The sequence below is a fragment of the Protobothrops mucrosquamatus genome, unplaced genomic scaffold (assembly GCF_001527695.2).
Source record: "Protobothrops mucrosquamatus isolate PMUCROS unplaced genomic scaffold, P.Mucros_1.0 scaffold_197, whole genome shotgun sequence".
Lineage (NCBI taxonomy): Eukaryota > Metazoa > Chordata > Lepidosauria > Squamata > Viperidae > Protobothrops > Protobothrops mucrosquamatus.
The window spans coordinates 343,431-363,324 of NW_015386273.1; the positions used below are offsets into that span (position 1 = coordinate 343,431).

At 42.5% G+C, this 19,894-nt stretch overlaps 1 protein-coding gene across 1 annotated transcript; it reads right to left on the reverse strand.

Annotated features, from left to right (window-relative positions):
• Window positions 1-536: 536 nt before the first annotated feature.
• On the reverse strand, window positions 537-18,521 carry TRIM63 (tripartite motif containing 63). The gene is made up of 9 exons (XM_015825013.1): window positions 18,234-18,521; window positions 14,921-15,090; window positions 11,656-11,824; window positions 8,182-8,277; window positions 5,647-5,880; window positions 4,784-4,806; window positions 3,709-3,833; window positions 1,907-1,966; window positions 537-1,098 (listed from the first exon to the last, which is right to left on the reverse strand). Exons 1-9 carry the CDS (start codon window positions 18,390-18,392, stop codon window positions 1,088-1,090), a joined length of 1,047 nt encoding a protein of 348 aa, XP_015680499.1. The 5' UTR covers window positions 18,393-18,521; the 3' UTR covers window positions 537-1,087.
• Between the last annotated feature and the right edge of the window lie 1,373 nt (window positions 18,522-19,894).

Consider the following 19,894-nt stretch of genomic DNA (forward strand, 5'->3'; position numbering starts at 1 on the left):
CCTTCTTTTGTTCAGATGATCATCACCCTTTAAGGAAAACACTGGAATTTGTGAGATCTGTTCTCTGAATGTTCTCATGCAACCTCTCTTGGATGATGTAGTTCAATCTTTCTCAACCTTTCCCAGAATTCTCCAACCAGCCTGATGCTGGGGAATTCTGGGAGTTGAAGTCCATGCATCAAGTTACCAAGGTTGAGAAGCAATGATGCACTTTGTCCAGCCAGCTGTAAGAAGGAAGAAGCTTGGGGGGGGTGTTTACCAGAATTTGGAAAAAATGTTTGCCAACTACCTTTGACCTGCATCTGCACTATCTCACATTCTACTACAGTCATCAGAGGTATACTGCACTGAAAAATAGGGGGTCTATTTTAGCCCCCAATAGAAAAAATAGCAATTATATTCCCTCCCCCTATTTACAAGTAATCCCTTGAGAGAGCATCTTAAAAGAAAGCCATCACTAATTTTTGTGGCAACACGTTTTACAGATTCTTCGCCTACTGCTACAAAACATTTGGCCTCAAGATAAAATGGGAATTTATTTTATTATGTAACTATATACAACAAAGAAGAACAAACATATCATTTACATTCACTTCTAGGCAGGCAGTATTTTTCATAGATTAAAAAGCACAACAAAATTGACTCTCGCTTGACTACGTCCGATCTGCTGATGGAAACATTTTAACTTAATTCCCAGAATCAACTGCCTTCAGTTGGTGGAACAGTGTGCTCTGATGTGACAGTAGCAACAAAATCTTATATTTTCTTTAAACACCCTCCCCTCCCCAAAAGAAATCAAGTGTCCTGAAGAATTATGTACAAAAGAAAATCACAATATATAACATGTATGAAAAGTTCCATGTTGCACCCGTGTATAAAGTGTCTCTGTGCATTTTTGCCTTCCTGCCTTGCCACAAATTCAACATCCCAAATGAGCCTCCATCAGCTGGGCTTTGCCCTCTTAACCTGATGGGCATCCAGTTTGGGTTCCCCCCACCCCATCCCTCCTCTTCCTTCTCCCTGTCCAAATCCTATAGAGCCAGACTTTCTGCTTGCTTTGTCCTTGGAATTTCACGTTCCTTCCTGGTTACTGCGCACCTGCAGAAAACAGGAGAGAAATGAATGAAACCATTTGAAGACAAACCATTCAAGATTTTGGCCACAGCCAAAACTTTCTCACAGTTACAAAGAAGCAGGCAGGGGTCAACCCTCTTCTGCCAAAACTTGCCAAGAAAACAGGCACAACTGAATGGAAGAAAAAAAATACAGGCCGTCCTTAATTTATGACCACAGTTGGGAGCAAAATTTCCATTGCAGAAAAAGGCAGCTGTTAAGCTAGGTCCAATTTTATTACCTTTCTTGCTACGGTTGTTAAGAAAACCACTGCAGTTGTTAAGTGAATTACACAGCCGTTAAGCAAAGACTGCTTCCCCCACTGACTTTGCTCTTTAGGAACTGGCTAGGAAGCTTGCAAATGCTGATCACATGACCCCAGGACAGGGGTAGGCAACCTTGGCTCTTTTATGACTTGTGGACTTCAACTCCCAGAATTCCTGAGCCACCATGGCTCAGCTTGGAAGCCTCTCCCTTTCCCCTCAGCATGGCTGGCTCAGGAATTCTGGGAATTGAAGTCCACGAGTCATAAAAGAGTCAAGGTTCCCCACCCCTGTCCCAGGATGCTGTAAATACAAGCTGTTGTAAATGCATGCCGAAGTTTGATCACGTGACCATGGGGATGCTGCAACAGTCATAAGTGCGAAGATCCGTCCTAAATTATTTTTTTTCAGTGCTGGTGTAAACTTCAAAGGGCCATTAAATGAATGGTTGTAAAAAAATATTCAGACTGTATCTCTGTGTGGAAGATCTAATATTTCCCATTTGTTTCTTACCATCTGTTTGCCCTTACCATCTGTTTGCTGTTCCTCTTCTCTTCCCTCTTCCTCATTCAGTTCTTCGTCATCTTCATCTTTGGAAAAAAGGGAGGGGCAAATAATTTAGATCCACATTCCAGAACGCCTCATGTGCGCTATAACAGAGCTATAGAGCTGTCTCTTAAGAATAGAATAGAATAGAATAGAATAGAATAGAATAGAATAGAATAGAATAGAATAGAATAGAATAGAATAACAGAGTTGGAAGGGACCTTGGAGGTCTTCTAGTACAACTCCCTGCTCAGGTCCTATACCATTTCAGACAAATGGTTGTCTAATCTCTTTTTAAAAACTTCCACTGCTGGCTCATATTTAAGTGATTGTCCACTTGGACTCGGAGATCCCTCTCACAGTTACTGTTATTGAGCAAGATACCACCTATACTATACCTGTCCATTTGGTTTTTCTTGCCTAAATATAGAACCTTACTTTTTTTCAACATTGAATTTCATTTTATTAGATAGTGCCTCCGTATTTAAAAGTATCTCAGATGCTTATGAAGTTCTTGGGAATCTTTATTTCTAACTCTGCTGGGGTCTGTTCACTTTGTACCCCTTGCCACACAAAAGTTTTGTTAAGTTTGCTTATGCACTAGAATATTAGAAAGCCCCACTTTCGTCATGGGAATCAGCAGGCATTAGCCCCAAGACAAGTACAGAAGGAAGTTTTAAAAAAATACCTCAGTATTGAAAAGCTGAAGAATGTTCTCATAATATTTACTATTTGCCGAACATTTATCTGGATTTGGCATTCCTCCCCATAATAATCTAATGTCAATAGTTGATGAAATATATTTGGCATTCAGGATGCTACGTATTATTTGTTGATATGCAAAAATAATAACCTGATGCACAATGCTATTTGCTGCAGTGATTTCCATATTATTATTATTATTTTCTTTTATGGCCCTATAATCCCTTGCTTCGGAGTGGGGTTGGGGCTGAGTGTTCACCGGCCAGATGCCTTTCCTGACACCTATGCGGAGTTGGCAGTAGTTATTTTCTCTTTGCGCTCACAAAAAAGATATTGAGAGTTTAGAAAAAATGCAGAGAAGAGCAACTAAGATGATCCAAGGCCTGGAGGCTAAAACATACAAAGAATGGCTGCTGGACTTGGGTTTGGCTAGTCTAAAGAAAAAAAGAAATAGGGGAGACATGATAGCAGTATTCCAGTATTTGAGGGGCTGCTTTTGTTCACCAAAGCACCAGAGGGCAGGACAAGAAACAATGGTTGGAAACTGATCAAAGAGAGAAGCAACCTGGAATTAAGGAGAAACTTCCTAACAGTGAGGACAATCAACCAGTGGAACAGCTTGTCTCCAGAAATCGTGGGCGCTCCATCACTGGAGATCTGTAAGGAAAGACTAAACAATCACCTGTCTGAGATGGTGTAGGTTCTCCTGCTTAAGCAGGGGGCTGGACTAGAAGACCTCCAAGGTCCCTTCCAGCTCTATTCTATCTGTCACTGCCTAGGATTGAACTCTCAACCTTCCAAATGGGAGGCGAGCGTTTTCACCTTTGGCCACTGTGCTGCTTGATTTCCATATTAATTATTACACCTTATATTTTCCTTGGTCTGAACAACATAATGTTTAAGAATTGTCTTTTGCCCCCTCGACTGTCTTCAGTTGACTGATGCAATATTAATTTCTCCATCAAGAGGAATGCATTTGATAAATCAGAAGACTTAAGAGCCATGTTGCGTTCAGAGAGATTAGCAATATAAATTTCAGGTTACACTTCTTACATCCCGAAAGGGCACCTTTGGATTATCATACCTGCCTCAAAGTTGATGCTTCTCAAGGCTTCTGTGATGCTTTCCAAATCTACGGCAAAGTAGTCCATGTTTTCAAAGCCTGTCTCAACTTTCTCCAACTGACCACCTTTCGATGCATCCACGATTCTGGAATGCAGATGAAAAAAGAGGTTGTCTGTTATCCTGCTGTTAGACAATCTGCTGTAGGTTTTGGGCTGTCATTCAAATAAATGGTGTGATACTCTATTATAGGCCTTTCTATCATTATGGGAGATTTATGAAGGATGGACGGCGGCAATATCTTAGATGAATAAAATAAACAAAAGAAATGGAATGAAAGGAAGGGGGGCTGACTGACTAACCTTTCCCCCTTTTATAAATACAGGTAGTCCTCAACGTACGACCACAATTGAGCCCAAAATTTGTGTTGTTAAGTGACACAGTTGTTAAGTGATTTTTGCCCCATTTTATGACCTTTTAGCCACAGTGGTTAAGTGAATCATTGCAGCTGTTAAGTTAGTAAGAAGGTTGTTAAGTGAATCTGACTTCCCCGTTAACTTTGCTTGTCAGAAGGTCACAAAATGGACACTGCAACCATCATAAATGTGAACCAAGCATCTGAATTTTGACCATGTGGCCCTGGGGATGCTGCAACGGTCATGTAAAAAACGGTCATGTCACTTTTTTTCAGTGCTGTTGGAACTTTGAACGGTCACTAAATGAACTGTTGTAAGTCGAGGACTATCTATAACTGTGTTAACCTTTCTTTGGGTCTTCCCTCCATTTTCATTCTCCCCAAGGCTCCACATATAAATGTTCCATCATACACCAAATAGGTTTCAATTAGCTGATGGCATATTTTTCAGGAAAAGGAATTAAATTGCCCCCAACTTTCTGATAACAGGAGCATTGCAACTAGACAGTTAAGCTAACAAACTAGTCCATCTACTAATCAGCTTTAATATAATTCAAATGTCACAGTGTTTACTTAACCATACAGTGTCCTTCCTGCTTGGATCCTCTTTGAACGTATTTACTTAGGATTTTACAGTTTGTTTTCAAAAATGGGAGTTTAAAAATATATTTTCAGGACTTACGTTTTAATAAGCTGCTTGGCAGTCTGGAATGAGAAAGAGAAAGGTCAACAAGTGAATGAAAAACGTTCCGTTTAAAATTGGTAAAATCAGTAAAATTAACTTGAGTCTCCCAGAAATTATTGATTGGTTGATTGCCCTGTTAAAATTTGGAGTATGAAGATTGATTTGAAGGCAGACACAAAAAAATACTGAAGTGTAATTGTACAGTTGCAAAGTGTCATAATTAGAAACCTTTTTTTTTTGTATTTCCAGTTTAAGGTTACTCTAATTGCAATGAAAAGCAAAGATCACAATTCACAAATTAAACCGATAATACTGAAACCTTTATTTCAGAGCAGGGGAGTCCAGGTTTGGCAACTTTAAGACCTGTGGACTTCAACTCCCAGAATTCCCAGCCACTCATGCAGGCAGGGGAATTCTGGGAGTTGAAGTCCACAAGTCTTAAATTTGCCAAAGTTGAACACCCCTCTTTTAAGGTTCAAAGTAATTTTACATTCAAATCCCTTCTTATTTTATCTCCATGCTAACTCTTCAGGCAGATTCAGATGAGTGATGGTAAGTAGCACCACTAAGATCAACTGGCCAGTTTCCTGGCTGATCCATGATATGTATCTCCTAGTCCAGGGGTAGGCAACCTTGGCTCTTTTATGACTCGTGGACTTCAACTCCCAGAATTCCTGAACCAGCACGGCTGGCTCAGGAATTCTGGGAGTTGAAGTCCACGAGTCATAAAAGAGCCAAGGTTGCCTACCCCTGTCCTAATCAGATCTCCAGTTCTGGCTATCTTGGTCTGGGAATTAGGGAATTGAACATCTACACAGCTGTAGATAAAGGAATCTCGAATGTGTAGCATTTTTCCTCACCATGAGAAAAGCTGCTCCTCCTTCTTCCTCCATAGACTGAATGGCAGTCTCGACCAGCTTGGAGGACTGCTCCAGTTGATCTTTATACTCTTGGATGAGGTTCTGCATGAACCCAACCTTCTCCTCCTGCTCCTTGGAGATACGCTGCAGAAGGTCTGTCCTCTTCTCCTCAAGGACAGCAATGAGAGCTTCAAACTTCTCACACAGAGACTGCTTAGCCAACCGACTATTCTCCTGTGACAGAGAGAGAAGAATAAAAGGAGAAGTCGAGCTGGTTCCTCCTGAACAAATCTCATGCATGAAGCAACCATCTGGAACTCATTCTGAGAGATGCCAGTGCTTGATTTGTTAAGGGGAGCATTGCAGCTCTAAGAAATCTTGATCCCCAGCTGGTTCCAGCTGGCAAATATATTCAGTAGAAGGCTTTTGCAGAGGAAAGCATATCAATCTTCACAGACTATTTTCTTTCACTGAAAAAAATGACTTACGACTGGTCCTCACAATTATGAGTGTTGCGGCTTCCCCACAGTCACATGATCAAAATTTGGGCGCTTGGCAACCAGCATGTTTACAACCATTGGCGGACGGTGATTGCCATTTGCGACCATTCCAGCCAGCTTTCACCAAACAAAATCAACGGTTGAAGCCACATTTGCTTAACGACTGCATGGTTCACTTAACTTAGGGGTAGGCAACCTTGGCTCTTTTACGACTCGTGGACTTCAACTCCCAGAATTCCTGAGCCAGCCAAGCTGGCTCAGGAATTCTGGGAGTTGAAGTCCACGAGTCGTAAAAGAGCCAAGGTTGCCTACCCCTGACTTAACTGCATTGATTTGCTTAAGAGCAAAAGGGATTGTAAAATCGGGTGCGACTCACAACACCTTAGCAACAGAAAGTCTGGTCCCGATTGTGGTTGTAAATGGAGGACTGCCTCCCATGTATAGATTGCAAACACCATATTTCCCAACTCAGAATGATTGGGGTTACACCCTACATCAGACATGTCAAACACAAGGCCTGGGGGCTGGATGCGGCCCGCAAAGTGGTTTCATGTGGCCCGCGAAGCCATCCTGGAAACAGTGAGGGAACAGCCCCCTCTGCCTTGGCCCTGGCCCAGGCCGGCCGGGAGCCAATGTACAATTTTGTGGTGGCCATCTATGCTGAAACGCATTAAGTCTTAGCTCCACAAGGCCGTCTGGAAACAGCGAGGAACCAGCCCCTGCCTCTGGGTGCATGCTGGGGAGGTGTCACCCTTTGTGAGGAATGAAGAAATGGACCATGCCTTGGCGCTTGCCCTGGTCCCACCCCCTTCTGCCAGAGACCCTCAGATCTGTCCCACTCCTGCCCAGGCCCCCACAGGCCCCCTTAACGCGAACGATGTAAGCTGGCCATGCCCGCCCAGTAGACCACACCCACTGCATCCACACCCACCCAGTTGACCACACCCACCCTGGCCACACACACACACCCCCGAGGGCAACCGCTCTGCTGATGCGGCCCTCAATGAAATTGAGTTTGACACCCCTGCCCTACATAATAGTCTCTGTAGGTGCATGGCAGCAGAGGAAAGACCAAACAAGGATCTCCTGACTTGCACTCTGTGCTCTAACCCCAGATTCCTCATCATAAAACACTTATCTGGGAAATGTCCTTTCTTCTCCTGTTGGTGCATTGGGAAAATAGTCTGCATCAAACACTTACCGTAATTAAATGAGTTAAAGCAGAGGCCCCCAACCTTTTGGGCAACAGGGACCGGTTCCATGGAGACAGGTTTTTCCGCAGACCGGAGGGTATGTGGTTTTGTGTGCTGCCTGCAACCCGTGGATGGGGCTTCACTTGTTTGTGCGGACCGGTTGCTGGCGTGCTGCGGACCGGTACTGGTCCACAGACCGGGGGTTGGGGACCCCTGAGTTAAAGCACCCGATTCGTGGGCTGGTACTGGTCCGTGGCTTGTTGGGAACCAGGCCATGCAAGTGGTAGATGACAGCACGAAGCTTCATTTGTGCATGCACGGGATTAGGTTGCACGCATGTAACCATCCCCTTTCCCCTACCCTGCAAATGCCAGTCCGTGGAGCCAGAAAGGTTGGGCACCGTTGAGTTAAAGCACCAGCTGATGTACTTGCAACATTTTAAGCCTCGTCCATTTTAACCTTAGTTAGCCCTTTCCCCTATTTAGCGTTCAGTGCAAATTTAGCCTAATTTCTAATTAGAATTCTAATTAGAATTAAAGGTTCTAATTAGATTAATTTTCTGATTTCTAATTAGAAACCAGAACATTAGAAATTCAAATATTAATTCAATAATCAATTAGGCAAGCGCTGTCTGCATTGGGATTTTAGGTTTCTAGGCAGACGGCTGGCTCTTTCATCTAAAAAAACCCCTGCCTAGATTTGGAAACAGGGAGAAGAAAGCCAGTGGGCTCCCTTCCCCTCTCTTCTCTGGCAGCCCTTGTCTGATCAACCATCGCTCTGGATTGGATTTCTCTTCCGCTGCTCAGATTTCTGAAGGCTCAGCCATTTGTCGTACTCCTCACCTCTGTCGTTTTGCACAAGTCCTCCAGCTGGCTGATGATTGTCTGCACCCTGTCATTCCCTGCTACCAACATGGAGATGCAGTTGGTTAGCTCAGTCTGTAAGAGAAAATAATAAAAATAAATTGACTCTCTAAGCCCCCAAGGGGTGCGCTGAGGTTCTATTTGGCCAATTGTGAGAACAAAAAATGGAAAATCCAGCGAAAGAAATATCAATGAGAAATGCTATGACTTAAGACCGCAATACAGTTATTGTCAAGACTGATTGTTTTCATTTTTGGTTCCCTTTTGGATCATATTAGATTATAGGGACTTTTTTTTTTAGGAAAAATCTTTGATCATTTTTCTGGGGCTTTGAAAGATTGAGGGAAGTTTAAGGAAGGCCTGACATCACTTAATTGATTAAGTCTAGAGACAGATTATAAATCCTTCTCCAGCAAAGTCCGTTGGCTTTGGATTGGCGTAATATTTTTAGCCCATGGCAGAAATGTGTTTCTAGGATGCTGACATCCATAAACATTTTGGATGCCAAAGCCAACAACCCTTTTGCACCAGCTGGCTGAAGACTGCATCTGCCAGGGACTCAAAAATATTGTTTGAAACCGGTTGTCTCACGGCCAGCCTTCTCTGCGCAGTTCGATCTGGGTTGGTTTCACGAAGTGCGAAATCTGTTTTTCCTTTTGCTCTTTTTGGGTGAGAGGCATGAGCCTTTATCACAAACTCTGAATGACAACTTGAAAGTTCCATGCACGGACCCACATTCAAATGTTCTCCCAAATCAATGGGAAAAGAGGAATGGGAGAGATATATATGGTTACAGCCATCTGGAATTCTTGGTGCCTATATTTTCCTTCCCACGGGCACTGCAGAGGTTTAGAAAAATGAGAAAAGTGGATATGGAGTCTTTGTCATTCTTGATTATACATATATATGGACAAAGACTCCATATCTGCTTTTCTCATTTTTCTAAACCTCTGTAGTGCCCCGTGTGAAGGAAAATACAGGCACCAAGAATTCCAGATGGCTGTGACCATAGCTGAGTCTGCAGAAAATGGAGGGGTGGTGGGTCTGTTTAATCTCTGGGAAAAGCGATGGGTTAACTACTGTATGGGTGTTCAGAGAAAGAGCACCGCTTCTATTGCAGCTGCTCTCTAGGGGAATGAAAGTCCTCCCAACAGGGTGCTCTGCCACCTCTCGACTCCTGTGACTCCAAATATATCCTGCTGATGATCGCTTGTCAACTGCAGTCGTCTATGTGTCCATATCAGCTGCATTAGGGTCAGAAGCTATTCCTGAAAGACTGCAGTGTGACGTGTCCAGAGGTCTCTGATTCACTTCGTAGCCCAAATGGGAGATGGACCTTCTGGCCCCAAGACTTCCTCTGCATACCACTGGACCTGAACCCCTCTAAGGCAGGGCTTTTCAACCAGTGGTACGGGTACCACCTGTGGTACATTGGCACCTTGCAGGTGGTACGCCACCATCCTAGAAAAGTGTAAACGGGGGAGGGGAATGAGCTGAACCGATGGCAGCACGGCACAAGCCTGAGCGAGAGATGGCTGGAGCTGCACGGCTGTCAGGGCTCAGCGGAAGCGCCAGGATCAGTGCCGCTTTCCAGCTGATCGGCACTTCTTCGGGGTTGTCAGGGCTCAGCGGAAGCACCAGGATCAGCGCCAGGCTCCAGCTGTAGCTCGGCGCTGATCCTGGTGCTTCTGCTGAGCCCAGAAGAAGCACCAATCAGCTGGAATGTTGCAGCATCTCCAGGGTCTTGTGATTTACATTCAGATGCGTGGCAACTGATTCATATTTATGATGGTCACAGTGTCTCAGGGTCATGTGAAGTGACCAAAACCTGCTGCAACCACCCAGCAGATGGGGGGAATAAAAACCAAACACCCCCCACCCCACCCCTGCTGCCAATCCTCAACAGAAATGCTCACAACAATGAAAACCTCAGACAGGAGGAAGAGCGCCGCCGGGCGGGCAGGCAGGTGTCTTGCTCAGCTGTGGCTTGGGGGGCACTTTTTTCAGTGCCATTGTAACTTCTAAGAGTCATTAAGCGAACTGTTGCAAGTCGAGGACTACCTGTACTTTATCACTTTTTTCATTTTTCATATTTTTTTTTTGGTCATCAAGTTTTTGACACCTTGCTAGGCGACTGGTGGTACTCGGATGTTGCCGTATCCTAAACGTGGTACAATGGGTGAAAAGGTTGAAAAGCCCTGCTCTAAGGTGAAGAAATGCAATCCTTTTTTTTTTTTTTTTTGTCTCTGGGCATATGGTCAAGTTGCAGGCATAAAGTAGGAGGATATTCACTTCCATAGAGGCTGCTAAGCAATATCCCAGGAAATGTTGAGACTGTTTAGAATTGTGTCAGGGAGGTCTTTCTGTTTGTGCATATCCAAAAAGAGTACATACACCATGGAAAGATTTTGCATGCCCTGAGTAATACAGGTCCACGCTTAAAAACAATTGCTATTATTTAAATAGAAAACAGAGTGGCAATGTGGCACAGTGGTTAAGGCACCTGGTAGAAACCAGGAGAATGTGAGTTCTAGTCCTGTCTTAGGAACAAAGCCAGCTGGGTGACCATGGGCCAGTCCCTTTCTCTCAGCCCTGGGAAGGAAGCAATGGCAAGCCACTTCTGCAAAGCCTTGCCAAGAAAACTGCAGGGACTTTGCCAGGCAGACCCTGAGAATCAAAATGATTGAATGGAAGGGACAAAAAACAGAATTAGTGATCATGTCCTCTTAATAGAGATGAAAGGACCTGTGTGTTTTCCTGTGCTGTTATGGAGCAGTGAGCAGGTTTGCAGGTACCCTGTAATACCTGAGAGAATGAAGGCTGGTGGATCCTGCCATGACCCAGGGGAGCAATTTAAAATAACCCGGTCCTTTAGCAGGAATTCCTTAGAAGGTGCCTGCATTAGGAAAGGGGCAGTTGGAGACCAAAAGCTTGAAATCTACTGGTACGTGAAGACAGATGCTCTAACGGTTGGACTTGACAGGACAGGAGCCAGCAATTCTCAGGCCAGAAACAATTGTTACGTAAACATTGGGATGATGTCTCCAACTCTCAGAGTGGGAAAAAATGATAACTCTGAAACAGATGCATGATTTCTGACTGCTACACCAGGCATATCTTCTACATATATTTGATGTCTGTCTGCTCTCCAGTAAAGCAACTTATCTAGCTGTATCTTTGAAACCTCTGCTGTGAGCCAGTTCTGAAATTTGGGCATCAAAATCCTGAAAGTGGGCAGATAAAAATGTTGTGATAAAACATGATAAGGCATCTTTTGAACATGCACGTAACACCAACACCAAGGATGGCGTTTACATTATGATGCTCTGCCTGCCATCTTGCAAAGTTCAAGCCTCCCTGACCCAGTGTTGGCAGATGATCATGAATATCAGGCTAAAAACTGGAGAGTTAAGCTATATTATTACCATCCCTGCAGTGAAGCCTGGCTCATACCTTTTGTCCCTGAAAGACACTTTGAAGAGGTGCCACTTCACAGTCTTTGTGTGCTCCAAAGACTTTGCACATAGAACAGGTAGGAACCTCACAGGTCAAGCAATAGATGTTGATCTTTTCATCTTCATGTTCCTTGCACATGGGGTTGTTTCCCTTCTTGAGCGGACGGCTGTTGGAGATGGGAAGGAAATGAAGAGTCCAGATAAAAATGTCTGCATAGTTAACGTCACCTGGGATAGCAAGATGGGCAGCATGTAAACTTAACAAATAAATGTTTGAGTAGAAGTGGGGAAACAGATTGAAATTCATACTCGGGCCCAAAACTCTCTAGGTAATATTGAGACCATCACTGTACCTTTTTCATTTGACATTTCATGATGACTATGTCCTACTATTTACTGCCACTGATCTGCATGTTTGAAACTATTTTAAACTTGCTTTAGATGTTTTTTGTTTTACTTTATGTAAAATGCAGGAATTGCATGGCCTGTAGTTCATGTAAATATGGCAGAAGATGGTAAAACAAGAGTTTAAATAAATAATCTACCTCACATGGATGTGTAAAACATGGATGAAGAGAGAGGATCAGGTTTGGTTTTATGGATTATTCAAATGCCTAATTATGATGCCCTTGAAAGAGTAGGGGCAATCTGGTGAAATGCATGTCAGGAATTATTTTCAATAGAAGAAAATATAGGGTTGAATGTGGTCCTAGGTGATCTCTGAACTTGGTTGTTTACTTGCAGAAGTTCCTTGTCTACTGGCTGGGAAATTCTGGGAGTTAAAGTCCACCCATCTTAAAGTTGTCAAGGTTGAGAAACACTGCTATAGACCCAGAGCACGCTGGCTGGTAAATTCTGGGAGCTGAGGTCCATGCATTTTAAAGTAAACACCAGCACTGATGATGTTACCTAGCTGGGTAATGTCTCCAGGCAAACAACCAAGTTTAGAGAGTATCAAGAACTTCATAGAAGTGGTTTTCCTAGTGAATGGGGCCCTTTGTCTATGAAAGAGGGAGGGATTGAAGAGTCATTAGGCTTGCTTGCTTCACGTTCTATCAATCTCTAGGGATTGGCCCCAGAAATATTCCTCACTAAGGGCAAGTATTTCCCAGTTACCTTCTTCTCATTTAATTTTTCCTCTCACACAGTAGAAATTAAATATTACGTAGATTTAGTAAATCAAGTTGAAATTGTGGTCTGCTTGCTGATCCTTCCTTCGCACAGTACAGTGTAGATAGCCTTCTGTCTAATATTAACTTCCCTGTGAAGTTATGTTTAGATCTTACTTCCACTTCTGTCCAAGTGGAGCCATTTATTTTGAGAACAGGTTTCCTTCCTTTGGAGGAGGATTTATGATAACAGCCCCCCACCCCCCCACCCCAAAGTATCAGCAGCACAGCACTTCTGCACCTATATTCGGAGCCCTTGCTAATCCACCCAAATTTCTTGACCCTTCATGGACACGGACTAGTCAGTTGGTGGGACTTTCCTCTATAGCAGGGGTAGTCAACCTTGGCTCTTTTATGACTCGTGGACTTCAATTCCCAGAATTCCTGAGCCAGCCATGCTGAGGGGAAAGGGAGAGGTTTCCAAGCTGAGCCATGCTGGCTCAGGAATTCTGGGAGTTGAAGTCCACGAGATAAAAGAGCCAAGGTTGACTACCCCTGCTCTATAGGGTTTTTTAAACAAACAGCATGATAATTGCGTTTGCTATCGTGATTTAAAGCAACACTAATTCCTAGTTCTACACACGGTGGGTGTGAGACTGAATGTGTATAAAGAAAAGAATGAATGAAAGTAACCTAGATCAGACCCAAGGTCCATGTAGGTGCTGTTCTGAAAAGAGTCATAACCTTCAGCCTGGATTTTTAAATTGGATTAAGCTGCCATGTTAAGAGGGGTTTTATTTTATGGATTTATTCCTTTTTGCACTTTCAGTCTATTGTAAATTTCTTGTTAATCCAATTAATCTACTGCAGATTTCTTCTTGACATGAATGAGACAGGCCCCAAGGATGAATCCCAGTTATGATGGCCAGTTTTTCAGTTCCACAGAGACCCTCCTTTCTTCAACTACAAAATCTGAGCTGCAAAAATTCAGAGGACCACTATAGAACAAACATAGTTGGAGTCTTCAACATTCCTTTGTTGCCATCGAGTGGTTGTCTGGATTGTTGTGGTCCAGATATGGTAGCTTCCTTTTGGAAGGAAAGAAAGAGGACACCAGCAGCAAGATGTCAGCTGTGGAAGTCCAAGACCACAAGTGAAGGTTCAGTTAAACTAATTGATTGCTATATTCGATGCAGAAAAATCTTCTCAACTAACCATCAGCATCTGTTTAGAGTTAGATAAGGGTCACTGGCACTCAAGGAGGATAGGACTTAGTTCGTTTGTGGCTACGTAAGGATTCTAGGCTAACCCCTCTTTTCATCCCACCCCTCCCCCAGGTTCTGCCACTCCTTCTCCCATTCAAGGTGGATGGACTTAATTACAGGTAGTTCTTGACTTACGACCACAATTGGGACCAGAATTGCTGTTGTTAAGCGAGGCAGTTGTTAAAAGAGTCAAGCCCAATTTTACAACTTTTTCCCCCCATGGCTGTTAAGCAAATCATTGCAACTGTTAAGTGAATCACATGGTGATTAAGCAAATCCATCTCCCCCCCCTCGCCCTGTCCTTGATTTTGCTTGTCAGAAACCAATTGGGAAGATTGCAAATGGCGATCACGCGAACCGAGGATGGTGCAACCATCCTAAATACATGCTGGTTACCAAGCGCCTGAATGTTGATCACATGATTGTGGGGATGTTGTGCAGGTCATTAGTGTGTAAGTCATTTTTTTCCAATACCGTTGAATGGTTGTAAGTCAAGGGCCACTTTACAGAGCTGGAGAAAATCTATGTGGTTGGTAAAAGTTACAATAACAATAACTTAATGGTGCTTTGTGATTCATCCACCTTTCTCTAGCTCAGGGTTAGGCAACCTTGGCTCTTTTATGACTCGTGGACTTCAACTCCCAGAATTCCTGAGCCAGCGACGCTGAGGGGACAGGGAGAGGTTTCCAAGTTGAGCCATGCTGGCTCAGGAATTCTGGGAGTTGAAGTCCACGAGTCATAAAAGAGCCAAGATCACCTACCCCTGCTCTAGCTGAAGCTCCTGTCTGGAAATAATTGTTAAGAAATTATTGGAAGATACTAAAGACATGATTGCTTTTGAGGGAGAATTTCCTTTTCTAAGGTGTATTAAAGTGGGATTCATACCAACCTTGAATATTCCTGTTTATAGATATCAATGATATTCTCCACCAGCAGATTCCTCTGGAGACCATAGACTCCATGGCGGTCCAGGATGACTTCATGTCGGCAAGAGGGACACCGGAACCGTCCTCCTGATATGGTAGTTCCTCGGCTTGTTTGCCAGTATGGATTGGCGGCCTAGAAATGCCATCAACCGTGTTAATCCAAAAGTCAGTGATTTCCCCAAATTAAACTACACACTTCCCCCCCCCCCCAAATCTTGTACCCTTCAGAAATAATGTACTTCAGCTCCTATCAATCCTATTCATTTCAAACACAGGAAGGATCCAGGTGGGGAAAGCTTCAAAAATTCAAAATAATCTGATTTCTTCCCTTCCTCCCCGTCCCCCTTTAAAATTATTCACAGTTGTCCTTTTGATAAAACAGAACATCTCCCATCATGCTTTGCTCATAAAATGGACACTGTCACTGGAACACTACCCACTGCCAATAAATGAGGTAACTGTTTCAACTGTAATCTATTTTGGGCACAAATTGCAGTGACACTATTTGTCAGATCTGGGCATTGGCTGGGAGAACTCAATTTCAATTTGTTAAATTATTTAATCTAATCCGGTTTCATTACTTTATGCGCCCATTTTATGTGAAATATTATGCACCTGAGCCCTAGAAAATACATAAGATGAAGCCCCAAATAAGTATTCAAAAAAATGTATCACCGTTTGAAGCTAGATAGAGTTTATTCCTTATTTATTTAACTAAAACATAAGAATAAGATTTGCTGGTCTATCTCAGTTCTTGAAGGACTCAAGTCCATCCATGGCTGAATGAATGCTCATGAAGTCACCCAAGAAAATGTGGTTATCCTGAATTATTGATTTTCTTGTACATCTTTCCTAGGTCATTTATTAGATGTTAAACATGGAAGAATCATGTCCATTGTCTTTATGGGTTACATGAAGAATAATATGAATTGCCAGAATAAGGCAAATTGTTCATAAGAACATAAGCAATGGCTTATCTAGTCCAGCAGTCTGTTCTCAGGGGACAGCCAACTACACAAAGAAGTCTCCCAGTTGATGGCCTTCAGAAGCAGTCACACTTCTATCGAGACTAATAGCTGCTGATCCCCATGACTTCCATGAACTGCTCCAACCCTTTCTTGAAGCCAGCCAAATTCATGTACTAATATATTTCTGTAAATGCAAATATGAAAAAACCCATTATATTTTGAAGAGGATCTATCCCAAAATAATGCTTAGTAGGCATGCTTGGTGAGCATGGGATATTGACTGGTTTGTTGGGAAACAGGACATTAACCCCGAAAAATGGAGAATGGAATAGATGAAGACATGTATGATTATACAGGTTCTGGAATGTATCCTCCCTTGTAGCAGAACCCATTTGTCCTGGATATACTAATTATAGGATCAATCCATTTCCCCCTTAATTTGTGTAATCCTAGATGCTTTCAATATGTTTTATGGCAATGGGTTTCTTATGTTATATGAAAAAATAATTGGAGAGACAGGACATTGGAACAAACAGATATCAACTGGCTGAAAAAGGATGCTTCATCTGGTCCATTGTCCATCTAATCTTATGCAGATTCGGTAGTGTTAGGCAATCTTCTGTAGCAATGGGATTGCTTGTTGGACATAGAATTCACACATGAATGACAGTAACTTTCAGCTTCCATGTTGCTAATGGTATTGCCAATGGTTTGGTTGTGGTTTTGAGGGGAATGTAATTACAATACAGAGAAATACTGCATTAGTTTCTAAAAAATTTATATTGGCCACTGGTCACCTGAGCTTTACAACATAGGTTGAGAGAGAGTGACTTGCCCAAGGTGACCCAGCTGGCTTTCATACCTAAAGAGGAACTAGAATTCATTGACACCTAGTTTCTAATCTAGTACCTTAACTACTAGGCCAAACTGACTCTCAAAGAGGGAACTATATCAACCTCATTGGTACCAAAATAACCCTCCTTAGATGTAATGGAATTCCCAATCAGCATGCCTCGTGCTGATTTAGGATTCTGGGATTGAAGTCCCAACACACCTGGAGGGTCTTAACTTGTAAATACTGGCAAAAATGTATTCAGTAAACCATCATTAAATAAAAAATAATTCTCCTTCCCCTTAAGGATATTGATTCCATATTTTTAAAAAATAAATAAAACAAAGCCACACATGCATTTATCCCATGTCTTGATATACCTTTTTTTTTTTTTACAAAATAGAAACGATACATATGTAAGAAGTCATTGACTGAGAAGGAAATAAAGCCACTTTCTCCAGTCAAGTGCCCTACAGATGTGTTGTGACTACAGCTCCTGTTGACCATGCCAACACATCTGAGGATCTTCAGGATGAGAGAACACTTAAAAACAACCCATTGTTTCACCAGGTGGGTATCTCTCTCCTCTCCCTCTTTGCCTGCAAGCCAATGAGATATTTGGGAAACCAAATTCAGATTCTCCTCAGCTTCTTGGCTGTGTCTCTGCCCTTATGTTTTGTGTTGCCTTGGAGGTATGACAATAATAATCAACAAGTCAGGAAGGCAATGTCAGAAGTAGAACAGGCCCCCAGAGGACCAGAGCTGAGCTCTTATCAGCCTCTACTTAGCCAAAGCCATTTGAAGATGTGAACATTATCTGAGGAATGATTCCAAGGTGGTCTCCAACACTTGAAAGTGGAGATAGAAATGGATTTTAGTGGATAATGCATGCCATCTCTAAGGCACTAGACTGAGCCTTTAAAAAGCACCACATCACCATATCAAAAACATATAACAGCTAGGCTAGGAGAATTTCATCACATTTAACAGAAGCACAAATGCAAGTTTGCTATATTTATATCCTTGCTATTTTCTCATTAAAAGTTGCATAGAGATGGCTAATGGATCTTTCAAATGTAGCAGAGATCGTTACACATTCACTTTCTGCCATTTTATTCTTTTTCAGATGACTGAAATGCATTTCCCTAGATTCTCTACTTAAAATCTGATCCATGTCCAGATGAAAGATGAAAGATTCCTAACTAGAGAGAATTTTTTCTAATCTTGAAGATGCCCTAGATGACTGAAAGCTAAGCAAACACATAGTCTACTTGTTATATTTGTATTTCAATTGCAAGACTCATTGTATGAATTCTATTCTATTCTATTCTATTCTATTCTATTCTATTCTATTCTATTCTATTCTATTCTATTCTATTATATTATATTCTCAGATAATCAGCTAATCAGCTAAAATCTTCCTATATAGCTACTGAGTAAATACGTACAAAATTGGCTGAATGGATTCGTACTGACCTGAAAAATGTCATTAGCACATTTCCTACAGAGGTTATGCTGGCAAGGTAGGATCACCACAGGCTTGGAGAACATCTCTAGACAAATAGGGCAGATCAGCTGTTTTTCCAGATTCTCCATAGGATTATTGTCCTGGAAGATGCTCGACTGATAATCCATTGTTCAGTTCAGCACTTACAAATTATATCCTTAGATTCTGGACTTGCTCGTCAAGAAACCCTTCTGGGAGATAAGCTCAAGTTTTAGAACTGAGCCTTGCTGGGTTGACTTTCAAACTAAGTCACCGGGTTTTCTGCAGTTTGTCTGCCTCTTGTCTATTTATAATTTATCTGGGAGTCACATGTGTTTGGCTGGCAAGAGTAATTTGAGAAGAGGGTCGTGTTTCCAACACACTGTCACATGAAAGGAGGGATGTGCAGTTGTCCCTCTAGTTGGACTCCTGTAAACAAGGCAGAGGGACAATATGTTCGAAAGCTGGGAAGCAGACTTCCAGAGATGTTGTATTATTTATCTCTTTTGCCTCCCCTGTGTCTTTTCCGACAAAGAAATTAGAGCTGTGTTTGTGTAAACTGGTCACCCTTTCCAGGGAACTAAACAAACAACATGGGCCTTCCCACTCATTAAACTAGGGGTTAAGCTCAAACCCTTCAACAACTTTGTTTGCTATTGCCAGGCCTGGTTCCAAGGAATGACTTAACATAGCCATGTAGCTCACCATCCCTAGTTGCACTCATCTAATTCTCCTTTTTCCAACCTTCCCAGGTAGACCAGACAGGAAACATGACCAGATGAGCTAATTCTATTTTATTTATTTTATCGTAAGGCTACATTAACAGAATTTTGCAAGTCTCTACAGGTGCCGTGTTTCCCCAAAAATAAGACCCAGCTGGAAATATAAGCCCTAGCATGATTTTTCAGGATGCTCATAATATAAGCCCCACCCCAAAAATAAGCCCCAGTTAAGATCGTCGGCCAGACGGAGGCATTTAGTACCGAATTTCCCTGAATATAAGCCCTAATCGGAAAATAAGCTCTAATGCGTCTTTTGGAGCAAAAATTAATATAAGACCCGGTCTTATTTTCAGAGAAACACGGTAGTCCTCGACTTACAACAGTTCATTTAGTGACTGTTCGAAGTTACAACAGCACTGAAAAAAGGGACTTATGACTGCTTTTCACACTTACAACCGCTGCAGCATCCCCATGGTCACGTGATCAAAATGCCGATGCTTGGCAGCTGATTCATATTTATGACGGTTGCAGTTTCCCAGAGTCACGTGATCACCTTTTTCGATCTTCTGATAAGCAAAGTCAATGGGGAAGTCAGATTCATTTAACAACCGTGTTACTAATTGAATAACTGCAGTGATTCACTTAACAACTGGGGCAAGAAAGGTCATAAAATGGGTCAAAATTCACTTAACAAATTTTTTCACTTAGCGACATAAATTTGGGATTTAGTGGTGGTCGTAAGTCGAGGACTGCCTGCAGTACAAATCTCCCGCCGTCTCTTTTACAGCCTGAGAAGACAGGGAACTTCCAGAATCTCTTTCTCCACCCATCTCGCAGCTGCAGGCTATGCTGTCTCTCCCCTGACCATTCCGTGGACGGTGCCTCTTCTCCTTATCTCCAGAGGACATTCCAAGGTCCCGTTACAGTTT

Bases quoted from the DNA above. Each gene is read 5' to 3' on its own strand.
- TRIM63 (XM_015825013.1), bottom strand. From the start codon at position 18,392: ATGGATTATCAGTCGAGCATCTTCCAGGACAATAATCCTATGGAGAAT. The intron at 4,807-5,646 runs GTGAGGAAAAAT...TTCTCATTCCAG, and splicing joins GAGGAGCAGCTTTTCTCATG to ACTGCCAAGCAGCTTATTAA. The intron at 3,834-4,783 runs GTAAGTCCTGAA...TCTGCATTCCAG, and splicing joins GCCAAGCAGCTTATTAAAAC to AATCGTGGATGCATCGAAAG.